Genomic DNA, 12,940 nt, shown 5'->3' with positions numbered 1-12,940 from the left:
GGTAAGTAGCCCCCACCCTCTGAACCCCCTCCCTCCTGACTAACCCATCTGAGAACATGCAGCCCCCATTGACCAAGACTCCTGTCCCCTCACTCCGAACAGCTCCATCCAATTAACCCCCAGCCCTGACACTGGCCCCGCACCCACCTGCCCAGGACCTGCGGTGCCCCTCACTAACCCCTAGAACTAAGCCCAACCCTCCCCACCATGTGCCTGACCTCCCTCCCCGCCCTTACAACTGACCCCCATTCTCAGCCCCATCCACATCTCTCTCCCTGACTCCCCCCTTGGTTTTGCTTCTGTTTAATCAATCAAGAAAATGGGGTACACACCCAGGACATTCTTCTGGGTGCAGGCTGGGGTGGGAAAGACTCACCCACTCACGCAGTCACTTGTGGATTGGCCACAGCGCTGACAAAGCACACAGGCTCCCGGCGCAGTGCTAGGCCCAGGGGATTCAACAGTGAGCAATGCAACCGCACCCCCGCCCTCCACGAGCTCTCGGTTTTGGGGGAGAGGCAGACACAGACCTAGAACTGAGGCCGAAAAGCAGGGCTGGGCTGAGGAGCCTTGTCCCGGGATCTGGCGAGAGGCGGGTCTGCTCTGGGGCTTTGTGAGGATGCACCTGAGTGGGGAGACTGCAGTTCAGGAGGCTGGGGAGGAGGCTGGGATGAGGGTCCAGGGGGAGAGGACAAAGCCTGAGCCGGGCTCAGGGCTATGGGGGTGGAGAAGGAAGGAAAGAGACAGAGTCGGGGGGCCAGGGGTCAAGAGAGCAGGGTCAGGACTGGCCAGTGCGGGACGTGAGGGAGATAGAGTGAGGAGACAGTAGATGAATTACTCAGCAAACATAACGAAGCACTTTCTACGTGCCAGGAGTCTAACATACATTCTGAAATCCTCACAACAACCCCAGCTAATCCCTAACTTCGTTCATTCATTCATTCATTCATGCATGCATGCATGCAGCAACTAATGATTGAGGGTAGAATTCCAGGCACTGGAGATTTAGCAGGGCACAAAACAAGAATCTGCCATCACAGAGTTGCTACTCTAGAGCCTGGGTCAACATACTACAGCCACGGGCCAAATGTGTCCACCAGCTGTTTTGTAAATAAAGCTTTATTGGAACACAGCCACTGTCTACAACCGCAGACTGGAATAGTTTCGACCGAGATGGTATGGCCCACAGAGCCCCGAAAATATTGACCATCTGGCCCTTTACAGCGAATGTCTGCCACTCCATGATTGGAGGAAGCAGAAAACAAACAAAATGATAATTACTCTGGCCAGGTCAGATAAGGGGTGAGAGTCTTTCTGAGAAGGTGACTTGAAACTTGAAAGCTGAAAAAGCTCCAGCCAGGCAGAAGAAACAGCAAGAGAAAAGGCCCTGAGGTGCTGCCTGAGGTGCTGCCTGAGGTGCTGAGGTGGGAAGAGCTTGGTCTGTTAAAGGAACAGCAAGGAGGGAAGTGTGGCCGGAGCTCAGTGGCCTAAGGGAGAGGGGAGGAGTCTGGGGGGGGAGGTTTTTTTGGCCATGGTGAGAGGCTGGATTTGATCTTAATGGGAGGCCACCTGAAAGCATTTGATCCATCGCTTATTCATTCAACACATGCCTGTGGAATCTCCCTTCACAATACAGAGATACATCCTAAAGAATCCCTACAGGCAGCCTAAGGAGATGCCACAGCAGGACTTAGGGAGCCTCCAAGGACAGCCGCATCTAAACCCCCTTGTTTTACGGAAGTTCAGGGAGGTCCATGGCCAAGCCCCAGCCACAGAGCAGATGGGGGACAAGAACCCAGGCTTCTGGGGTCCTAGTCCAGAGGGGACTGTCTGGCTCTTCCTGTTTCATCCCTCGACCTCTCCTTGTTGCGCCCCGCCCCCCACCTCCATCATCCTCCACTTTCATCTCATTACCAACCCCCTGCCTCCCTGCTCCCATCTCACCCCTCCCCCTGCTTGCACCCGGTCCTGTTACCCACCCCCCTTTGTTCCCCACTTCCAGGTCTGGATGGGCCCCTATGGAATTGAGGGGGAGGGGGGAGGATTCGGGAATGTGGGTGAGGGGGGACTGGGGGGGCAGTTGGGGGGAGTTCTCTGCTTCTTTTGCCTCGGATGCCAAAATCCATTCATTGAACTCAAATTATGGCTGGAGCTGATGGGGCTGACTGAACTCCCTCCCCCAAGGTCCTGGATCCCTCCCCCTTCACGCGCCTCCCTTCCTAACTAACCTTCCTCCAGGACCCACCCTCCACTATTCCCCCCCCAACCAAGATCCTCCCTCCTGACCTGACCCTCACCCGCCCCATGACCCCTCCCTTCTCTGTCTCCCCTCACCAACCACCTGATTCCCCGCACCTGACACGCGCCCCCCCCCCCTCCCCAGCCCCCCCCCTCCTCTTTCCTTCATCCTCCCCTTCCCCCTCAGCCACCCCGGAAGCTCCTTCCATATTTGATGTCTCTGGCCGCCCCCATTTCACTGCTCCCCTCCCCCGGAAAACACCAGAGAGGAGGAAGAGATCTCAGCTTTTCTCCGTCTCCCCAACAGTGAGGCTGTGTTGGGGGGTTCCCCCTGGCCACCACCCCACCCCCGTGACTCTGTGTATTTCTGTCCCCAGCTCTTGTCACCGCCTGAGACCTCGTGAGACCCTCGGTCCCCCCCTGCCCCTTCCCCCCAGGTTAGCAATTGGGAATGGCTGGGAGGGGGTGTCCCCAAGATACTGGGCTTCCAACCTCCCCCAGGCCCTCTCCCAACAGTCAAGATGCCCTCGTCCAGACAGACCCCTTCGTACTGCCTAGCAAAGCCCTAGAAGAGCCCAGACAGTGGCATAACTCTTTAGACATTCCTAAGTTTTCAAGAAACCCCACATGTGCCCCTAAGCCTTAGATCCCTTTGGCTATCAGGACTTTGTCAGGACCTTCCCATCAGAAAGCTCTCGTTTAAAGGCTTCTTGACCCTTTAGAGATGCCCCCATTACAGCCTCCGGCCGAGTCTTGCCCTCATCAGACTGCCCTAGGAGCTGCCCTCCTGCACCACCCGCGCCCCGCCCAGGGAGGAGGCACTGCCGACTTGTGCCCCATTCAGCCCCTCACGGCGTCCCCACCCGCCTGTCTTCATTTCTCCACATCTAGTTTAGCCCCCTACCCACTGCAGCCCCACTCATTCCCTCCCAAGGCCTCTCCACCGGCTGCTCCCACACTGGCATTCCACCCACGCTCCCTCCCCACGCCCGTGCTGCCCACCATCTGCCTCGCTGCCCCTCACCGTTTTGCCTCAGACGAGGGGGCCAACAGGGGGGAGGGGAGTTGAGGGGGGCTACGGTGGGGGTAGGGTGGGGGAGGCTCGGTGGCTGCCACCCTGCCTCCTAACCCTGAGTCTCTCCCCCCTCCCCATGTCTGAACCTTTCTCCTTGATGCCGACTGACTGTCCAATTTGTTCACTTCTCTCTCTCTCCGTCTCCTTGCTCCGCCTCTGTCCATCTCTCCGTCTCTTGCCATCTGTCACTTTGTGTCTTGGTGTCTGTCTCTCCATCTCTTATCCTCTCTTGTCTCCCTCACCGTCTCTGTCACCTGCTTTCTCTCTCTGACTCGCCCTCTCCATCTCTTCCTGTCTCTTGCCTTTTCCTGTCTCTGTCTTCTCTCTTTTTCCATCTCATATCCCTTCTGTTTCCCTCCTGCTTCTCTCTGTCTTGGGGTCCCTCTGTCTGTTGGGCCCTCCCCCTGCACCCCTATCTCCTCGATTCCTCCCCGTGTTTCTGCCCTTCGCCCTCCCCCCCAGGTTACGAGAAATCCCGCAGCCTGAGCAGCATCGCGGGCCTCAGCGGGGTGTCCCTGCGCCTCGCCCCCCTTGCCACTCCCCCTGGCTCTCCCAGGGCCGCCCGCCGCGCTCCCCCAACCCTGCCCTCCATCCTCTAGCGCTCCCCTCCCCCCCGTGGGGGGACTCGGGGGTGACAGGGAAGAAGGTCAAAGGGGGTGGGGGTGGGGGAAAGGGTTTTTTTTTTTAAAAATCAAACAGTCATTAATAATATGCAACCGAGACGACGATGCCAGCAGACACCCCCGGGCCCCTCACCTCCACCTGGACCCCAGGATGGAGGGGGGGAGGAGCCAAAGCCCATCCCCCCAACTATTCGCCCCTCCTGAAAAAAAGCCTTCTCAGGTCTCCATGAACCATAGGAACCACCCCCCGAATCGACTCGTGTAAATACGTCCAAATTATATCAATTACATTTTGGGGCGCCTCCCCACTGCTCTGCATGCCTCCCCCAAACTGGATCCCCGCCCTCTCCAACTCCACCTCAGCAATAAGCCGCCAGGGGCTGCATGCTGCGTGCGAGGGAAGGGGCATTCTGGGAAGCGGGTGGGGACCTCCATGTGGGTCGGGCTGGCCTTTAAGCTACCGGAGGGTCTCCTAGCCTCCTACCCTTCACCCCAGGAGGGCAACCCATCACGAAAAAAAAAAAAAAAAAATAGCAGCAATGTGGGGGAAGGAGGAACAGTCACCTAAGCCAAAAACCGGAGCTGAGCTCAGACGGTAGAAGCGGAGGCACGGGGGGAGGGGTGGGCTGAGGACAGCTGCTCTCTCAGCCTTTAGGAGCATCCCTCTGGTGAATTTCACTCTTTCATCCTCCTCCCCCACCCCCCACCCCACCCCCAGGGATCTGCTCGCCTCTATTGCTGCATGGACTCAGACCTCCCATCCCAGTATTCCTGGGATGCTCTGGCCCTAGCACACAAAATTCCCCAACACCCCCTCCAGATTCCCATCACATGAGGCCTGCCCCCAGAATTCCTGAGACTGAGTCTGGCATCCCGCATCCTCCAAATCCCCACACGCTCCTGGGACTTAACCTCTGCACACACATGCTGTCCGCACCGCGCCCCCCCCGCTCCGCCCAAGCCCCACCGCCCACCCATTCCCTGAGCTGCATCCCAGCACCTCAAACCTCCAAGACTTGATCCAGCCCTTCAGCTCACTTTCAGCCTTTGGGATGCTCCAAATCTTTCCCACACTCTGGACATTTCCTGGACACCCCTAAATCTGACATCAGACATACTCCTCAGGTTCCCCTGACGCTAGGATTTTCAAGATAAGCTCAATCTGTCTGCAATTCCAGGGAACCAGGCCTTCCCGGGGCACCCCCTTTCTTATGCCTAACCCTGCCCCTCCAAGAGCCCCTTTCTTTAAATGGTGCCCCCAAAGGCAGCTTCTTCATAGACGCCAATGTTTCCCAGAGGGTCATATTTGTACCCCTGGCGATGTGCTAAGGTTTTAGGCAGTACAAGGACAGACACTTATTTTTAAAGTTTTATCTTTCTGGCATTTCTCACGTAAGCCGGTAAGTCCAGATATTGCTGCTTGGCCAGGACACCGTTTATTTAGGTTAGAGGTGTTTACATTTAAAATGTATAGGCTGATCCCTAGTGGAGGGACGCTGGAATATCAGAAGCTTGGGAAGCCACATATCCACCTGGGCTGGGACCCCAGCTCGCCCTTCCCCGGCCTTCTCCAACCCCCCACGTTCGCGGGTGGAAAATCATTTCTCATACCCCATCCTGGCTCAAGAAGGATGCGCTACCTACCCCAAGCCCAGGGACCATATCGGTCCCAGAATCCTTAAGGGACTACCCCTTGTGGAGCTTGGGGCCCATGGAATTAGCAACCTCCCTCCCTCTGCTCCCACGGCCTCAGGAACCCCCCCCACCCTCCGCCTGAGGATTGGTGGTGGGGGTGTCACTGAGCACGATTCTTGATGCAACGATTCCTATGCAAGGGGCATTTTTGAGTCCGCCCATCCTTCCCTTGGGCCCTAAACCCTGGCGAACCAGGGCTGCGGGATGGGGCGGGTTCTGGCGGGAGCGGGGTGCGGCGGGGCAAAGGGCTAGGGGCTTTAAACACCAGGGTATGGGGTTGGAGACTGATTGTATTGCCAAAGGGTTTAACTTCTTAAAGCAAAACAAAACCCCAGATACCCCTGACCCTCACGGAAGCCGAACGGTGCAGGGAAAGGGGGTGAGGATTTTTCTAAAGGGTACGGACCGCTTCCCAACGTCTCCCCCCTGCTCGCCAATCTGCCACACGTACCCAGCTTTTTAGTTCAGCTTTTAAAAATAGTCACAATCATTATAAACCTCTACACACGTTATTCTCGTTCCCCATCCCCCAAGTCAACAGTGTGGGATTTGGGGAGGGAGAGAGAGAGCTAAAGGGACAACTTCAAGTCCCGACTCCCCTTTTCCCCCCGGCCGCCAGGGTGCCTGCAACTACACGCATGCGCTGCATGACGCGCTCCCCACACGCATGTCGCGCCCCTCCTGCGCTCCGGGAACGCACGGACAAGGGGCGGGGGCGGGGTGATTGGGGAGGAATGAATGGCGGGGGGTCTTTCTGAATACAGCGGCTCCTCCCCAACACACACACAGCAATAAGTTTCTCTCACTCAAAAGTGGGCGGGGCGGGGGGGCCTGTCCTGTTGTTGGGGTGGGGGGGAGTGGCAAGGGGGTGCTCTCAGGGATGGGGGAGGGTGCCCGGAGTCAGTCTGGGGAGGGGAGGTCTGCAAATCGTCCAACTCTGGTGCTAATGGCGGGTCTTCTCAGCCCACCCCCAGGGCAGGGAGGGAGGGGTCGGCACGGTCCCTCCCCCAAGCCTCCCCCACGCCCACCCTGGGTGCATGAACCGCCCGTTGCAGAAGCTGCCGCATGTCACCCCCCCCCAAATAAAAAGTGTCATACCCCCTTCCCACCCACCCTTTCACTCCCCACCAAAATAAAAGTTTCCTTTTCATTTAAAAGTTTCATCCTCTTTGTCTCCAGAGAAGGTCTCCTGATGGGGCTAGGGGCTCTGGGGGCAGACAGAAGGTTGGGACAGAAGAGCAGGGTCGTATTAAGATGGCAAGGGCCTGCACTTTGAGGGTCCAGACATCCCCCTCATCGCCGGCTCTCACCTTGTGATTTTGGCGGGGGCAAGTACCTGCTTCAGTTTCCCTGATGGTAAAAATGGGGATCCACACCCCTAACTGGAAAGTCTGTGAGGGCACCTGGGTCATGTGAGCTCCTGGGTCATGTGCCGGTGACCAGTCCCCAGAAAAGGAGTGTGGGCTCAGGAGTTATCCACTCTGAAGCCAGACTGGGTTCAATTTCTTAGTAGCTGTGTGTCCTTGGGCAAGTCTCTCAACTTCTCTGGGCTTGTTTCCACCACTCTAAAAGGGTGAGTGGGGGTGATCTATTAATTCAGCAAACATACTAAGGACAACTACGTGCCAGGCACTGTTCTAGACACTGGAAGGCAATGAAATCCCTGCCTCTAAGGGTTGTGCTGAGGGTTGAGACTAATGTCCCAAGTTTAGCTCAGCTAAACAAATAGTACGCAGCAAACAGCTGAACAGTCACTACTATTATTGCTTTGCAAAGACTTGAGGGTCAACTAGAGTGCAGCACCCCTTCTGCCACTCGCTGATGGAGAGGCTTGGAGCAAGGGACCCTGGAGCACTGAGCCTCAGTTTCCCATCTGTATAATGCAGGGGATACTTTGGAGGAAGGGAGGGGAAAATGAGTTCTTTCACATTAAATGCTGGGTACACGTGAGGTCCCCCGACCCTGGCCAGTTGGATTAGAACCAGCAGACTGCCCCCCTCCACTCGCTGCCCCTTGCCCACCCTGTCCCCCTACCCCTGCAGGAACACATACAGCCCCCGAGGGGTCCAGTCGAGGTTGGAGTTTATTTTGCCAGGGTCTGGAGTCTGGGAGGGTATGGGGGCCTCCTCCAACTCCCATGAGAAACTCCAGCTGAACTGTGATCACACAAGAGCAACCAGAAGGGAGCATGGGGGGAGGGGGAATGCGTGAGGTCCCCTTATCTTGCCCCTCTGCAAGGGTCAAAGGCTGGTGGTGGCCTGGGGCGCAGGGTGCTGTTGCTTAGAAGTTCTGGGGTCAGTGGCTAAGTGGAGAAAGACACGGGGAGAGAGAAGGAAAGAGGGAGCGGGAGGGGGAAGGGGGAGACTTAAGGGGGAGGGGGAGGAGAGAGAGGGAGGGGGAAGGGGCGTGGGAAGCCCTGGCTGAGGAGGGCAGGGGAGCCATGCTCCCTTCCTAATATAGATCATTCATAACTGAAGGAAGGATTTGGAAGGATTTGGAGCTGGATGGGACCCCAGCTTGCCAACTATACCCGAATTTCTCCCAAGCGAGAGCGCCCCAGTCCTTTCCTCCCTGCTTGCCCGCTCCTCTGTGTTTAGGGGTTCACGGGAAGTCTCAGGCGACCCCCCTGCCCACCCCCCCGTGGGGTTGATAATTGCTGTTACGCCAGAGGGTGGCACCATTTCCAAAGTGCAAGAAGCCAGAGGGCTGCTCGTGGGACAGGCACCAAGGGGGCCAGGGAGGGAGGGCCTGGTGGCTACAGGCAAGGTAGGGTCACTGCGTTGGGGCCGCAGGGGACCCTTCGGGCTCCGCGGGCAGTGGCCCAGACCCTGGCTCCGCCTCCTCCGCCGCCGCCTCCTCGTCGGACACCGCGCCCTCCTCCAGTCGGAAGACCTGGCGCACTGAGCGGGTGGTGAAGGTGAGGGGGCCGCGTCTGCGGGGAGGAGAGACCAGTGGGCAGAGAGAAAAGTGAGAGATAGGGAGATATGGAGAGACAGAATAAAATGGGGAGGGGGGCACAGAGAGATGAGGGGACAGCGAGATACTGGGGTTTATGGAGCGAGGGTGCGCATGTGCGGGGTGGTGGCCTTACCGAAGCCGGTTCCTCAGCGTGTTCAACTCCCGGTTCATGGACTCGGAGGCCTCTGTGACATCCTCCAGCTCATGTTGCAGCCTCCGGCGGACTGCCTGGGCCCGGGACGCCTCCTCCTCGGCCTCCTCCAGCTGCCGCTTCAGCTGCTTCACTCGAAGGTTCCCCTTCTCCAGCTTGGCGTGAGCAGGGGGGCTGGGTCATTTCTCTGGGTGCTACTCTCACCCAGAGCTCCCCACAGCTCATCCCTCCTACATCCTGACTCTGTCCTGTGCCCTGCCATCTATTCATGCTTTGTTCTTTTCTCCTAGATCCTCTCACCAGCCTCCACCTCAGATTCAAATGTGAGGTCATACCCCACTCAGCCTCAGAGGGATCTTTCTATGCTCAGGGCTGACCCTGACCCTTCCCTGCTCAAAGTCCTCCGTGATTCCCCAGTACCCCTGGGACAAGGTCTCAGCCCTTCAGCCTGGCATTCCAGGCCATGCAGGGTCTTCTTCCCATAAACACACTGATCAGACCATCTTCACTGAGACCCTCCCCAGACCCTGCCATCTCTCTCTCCATGGAGGGGACATACATAATCTGCCTCCTGCCAACTCCTCTGACCTCATTTCTTATCATTCAACCCCTCAACCTCATTCTTCTCTCAAGCAATACTGGTCTGCTTTTTTGCTTGGAACTCACCAAGCTCATTTCCATACCCCAGGGTCTTTGCACCTGCTGTTCCCTCTTCCTGGCTCTTTCTCATCCTTCAGTATCAATTCAAATGTCACTTCCTTAGAGAGGTCTTGCTGACACCCCACTCGCAATCTAGGGGGGATTCCCCAGTCCTCTGTGTCCCCCTCTCTCTTCATTCTCTTTTTTCTTCATAGCCCCTGTCACAATCTGTAATTATCTTTACTTGTTTATAGGTTTATGGTATCTTTCTTTTCCTACGTTGAAAATGTGAGCTGAGAGCACAGTCCTTCTCTGTGTCATTCACAGCCACATCTCCAATGCCCTGCACAGTGCCTGGCACATAGAGGGTGCTCAACAATTGTTTTGTGAGATGAATGGTGAATAAAACACAGCTGAGCTTTTAAGGGCACAGCAACTAGAATCAGTCACATTGGAGCCTGGGGTGGAAGCTGGCAAGAGGATCTGATCCAGGCTCTCTCTATTGACTGTGTGACTCTGGGGCAAATTATATCCCCTTTTAAAGTTTCCATTTTCTCGCCTGTGAAATGGAGCTGATGAGAGAACGTAAGCATGTATTTTTTAAAAAGCAGGTAGCATACTACTTGGGACACAGTAACTGCTCAATAAATAATTAAGAAAACAGACTCTGCAGCCAGAGTGCTGGAGTGTGAACTCTGGCTCTATCTCTTACTAAATAAATAATTGTGAGCACGTTAATTCACCTTTCTGTCTCAGTTTTCTCACCAAAATTAGAGAGAAAATAATAGTTTAACCTACCTCATAGAGTTCGGATAAGAATTAAGTGTACTATATGTTATGTCTTTAGCATATTGCCTGGCTCGTAGAAAGCACTCAGTAAACAGCAGGTGTTGTTATTTTAGCTGTGGCCTAGCCTCTGGGTAGGGTTTAACTTCTTCCCTCTCCCTGGCTGTCTAAGGTCCCCACCAGGGCCTTTCCTGGATTCCAGAATTTATGGATCACAAAGTCACTGATTCCAGCTCTCTGCTGATTCGCCAAGCCCCAGGATGGTGTCTGCACTCAGCTCCAGTCCAGCACCCGCGCGTTCTCTTGTGATGGGAACTCACTGCCTCCAGAGATGGCACATGCTACTTCTCTGTCAGTGGTGCCCCCACCACTCCCACTGCACCTCAGTGACATCAGCTGCTCACCTGATCCCGGAGCTGGTCAGCCACCCTCCGCTCCTCCTCCACCTGGAGCACCACCTCTTTAAGCCTCTTCTCAGCCCTGCGCACCAGCTTGCCAGAGAGGATGCGCTCCCTATGGAGAGGTGTGAACGGGAGAATCAGGAGAGCTGCTCACCCGGGGCTCAGTCCCCCAAGCCTCGTCCAGTGGCTGCCTGTTCTCAGAGTGGCCTCTGCCCTCTTTTCCACCCACAACTGGCTCCCACAGTCTACTCAGGCCAGACACTGGCACCCAGGCTCCCACCAGGGAATCTAGTCCTTAGCTTCTAGTAAGATGCCTGAAGGTCCTAAAAGTGTCTCCATGTCTATACCAGTTTTCCATATCCCACTCAGTCTCTCACATTCAACTGTATTCCCCCACCACCCCGCCCCCCAGTCTTCCTCCTCTCAGGGGACTGACCCACTGACCACCAGTCCCTAAGTCAGACCACCAGGCATTGTCCTCACCCCTTCTCTCTCCTTTGCCCCACCCCCAGCCTGTTAGTAACCAAACCCTGTCCCATTGCCCCCTGGACTCTTGTCTTGTCCCCTCTTCAGCCTCACAGCCCTAGCCCCCAGTTCAGGACTCATCATCTCCCACCTGACCTTCCCTCTACCTGGCCTGGAATTCTCTCTCAATTTCTTTCTCTAGCTTTCTGTGTTTGTGGAACAGTCTGGAAGCCCAAAGCTCCATCTCCAACCATCTCTGTTGTCTTCTCCCCTTCTCACTCACACACTTTCCCTGGACAAGCTCAGCTGTGCCCCAGGTTTCTACAACCATCAACAGCCTGGTGTCTGCTAAATCAGTCTCCTGAGCTCCAGCCTGGTTCAGCCCCCAGCCTCAGCTATCCCCAGACCCTGCACACCCTACATTGGGCTCAATGCCTTCTCCCAAACCTGCTCCTCCTCCTAATCCCCCATGATACACCTAGATATGCAGGTCAGACACCTGGGGCCATCCTTACCTCCCTCTCTTCCCTCCCGTCTCCTTAATTTCCCCCATCCCCACGGCCCCTGCTCATCCACACCTGGGTGAAGTCCATGTGATGGGGCCCCTAGCAATGGCAGTGCTTGGCAGCCATGACTGGACATTCCCTTAAATCTGAGCCAGCCACATGACTTTCTTTCTTTTTTTTTTTTTTTTTGGCCATGCCATGTGCGGCATGCAGGATCTTAGTTCCCAGAACAGGGATCAAACCCATGCCCCCTGCAGTGGAAGTGCAGAGGAGCCCTAGCCACCGGACCACCGGGGGATTCCCTACATGACTTGCTTTAGTAACAGGATGTGACAGAAGTGACACTGTACCAGTTCCAAATCTAGACCCCAAGAAGCCCTCACTCTTGGAACCTTCACTCTGTCATGTGAACAATCCTGGGCCAACCTGGAGCAGAGACAAGTTAGCCTAGTTGTCCCATGCCAGGCTGGAGACATACAAGAGCCCAGCCAAGATCAGCAAATCCATCTAGCTGACTTTCAGCTGAGCAAAGATGCATGAGTAAGGCCCACCAAGCTCAGATCAGCCAACCCAAAGACTCATGAGCAATAATAAAAACTTGTTGTTTTAAGCCACTTAAATTTTAAGGTGGTTTGTTATGCAGCTATAGCTAACTGCTACATTACTGTTTAAATTATATAGTGGGAATGCAGTTACTTGCAGCACAAAGCATCCTAAATGACATAGGAAATCATCAACCATTATTATTATGATGCCTTTTGGATGTTTCTAAACCATGTGCTTGTAACACAGCTCCCCTTCATCTCACTGACCAGAATGTGAGGATTGCCCTCCAGCTGTGCTCCTCTCCCGCCTACCTGCTCTCCTGCTCCAGCTGCTCCTCAGCCTGGGCCAGCTTAGACTCAAGGGCAGCGATGATCATCTTCTGGCGGGCCCGGGCCCCAGCGTCTTCCTCACCCAGGCGTCCCCGGAGCTCCTGGACCTGCCGCTCCAACTGCTGCCGCCCGCTCTCTGCCTTGGCTGAGAAACTGCGCTCAGCTGACAACTCTGTGGTCAGTGATTCCACCTGCATCAGTGGGAAAGGCAGGACTGTCACGGTGGAGTCTCAGAGGGAAGGTGGGAGGTAAATGCAGCCACCTCCCACAACTAAGTGAGTTGATGATTGTTAAATAAATAGCACAGAACCTGGTATATACTAAATAGTCAACAAATGGTAGTGTGTATTTTTCTCCGATTGGCTCATCAGCCAACGGCAGTGCCAGCCCTGGGTTTTAACCTTTTAGATAGGTTTTTGCTATTTTAATAAGTCCACAAGATTATCACAAACTTGTTTAAACGCTATAACTTCTGCCTTTGACTGTGAATGAGTCTCTTCCAAGGGTTATCACACTTTTTTTTTTCTT

General features: G+C 55.4%; 2 protein-coding genes across 2 annotated transcripts in view; one reads left to right on the top strand and one right to left on the bottom strand.

Moving 5' to 3' along the window:
• The window catches only part of KCNC3 (potassium voltage-gated channel subfamily C member 3), an 11,693-nt gene extending 7,781 nt beyond the window's left edge, over positions 1-3,912 (top strand). The window contains exon 4 of the mRNA XM_007463449.1: positions 3,776-3,912. Within this exon, the coding sequence (XP_007463511.1) occupies positions 3,776-3,912 (137 nt within the window). The remainder of the gene's footprint in view (positions 1-3,775) is intronic.
• A 4,806-nt stretch (positions 3,913-8,718) lies between these two features.
• MYH14 (myosin heavy chain 14) overlaps positions 8,719-12,940 on the bottom strand; it is an 87,740-nt gene continuing 83,518 nt past the window's right edge. The window contains exons 38-40 of the mRNA XM_007463432.1: positions 12,395-12,603; positions 10,570-10,678; positions 8,719-8,895 (exon numbers count right to left, since the gene is read on the bottom strand). Coding sequence (XP_007463494.1) covers positions 8,719-8,895; positions 10,570-10,678; positions 12,395-12,603 — 495 coding nt within the window. The remainder of the gene's footprint in view (positions 8,896-10,569; positions 10,679-12,394; positions 12,604-12,940) is intronic.

This window comes from Lipotes vexillifer, unplaced genomic scaffold, assembly GCF_000442215.2.
Source record: "Lipotes vexillifer unplaced genomic scaffold, Lipotes_vexillifer_v1.1 scaffold802, whole genome shotgun sequence".
NCBI lineage: Eukaryota > Metazoa > Chordata > Mammalia > Artiodactyla > Lipotidae > Lipotes > Lipotes vexillifer.
Note: the sequence above shows the minus strand (reverse complement) of the source record. Positions and strands in the feature narration are given on the sequence as shown.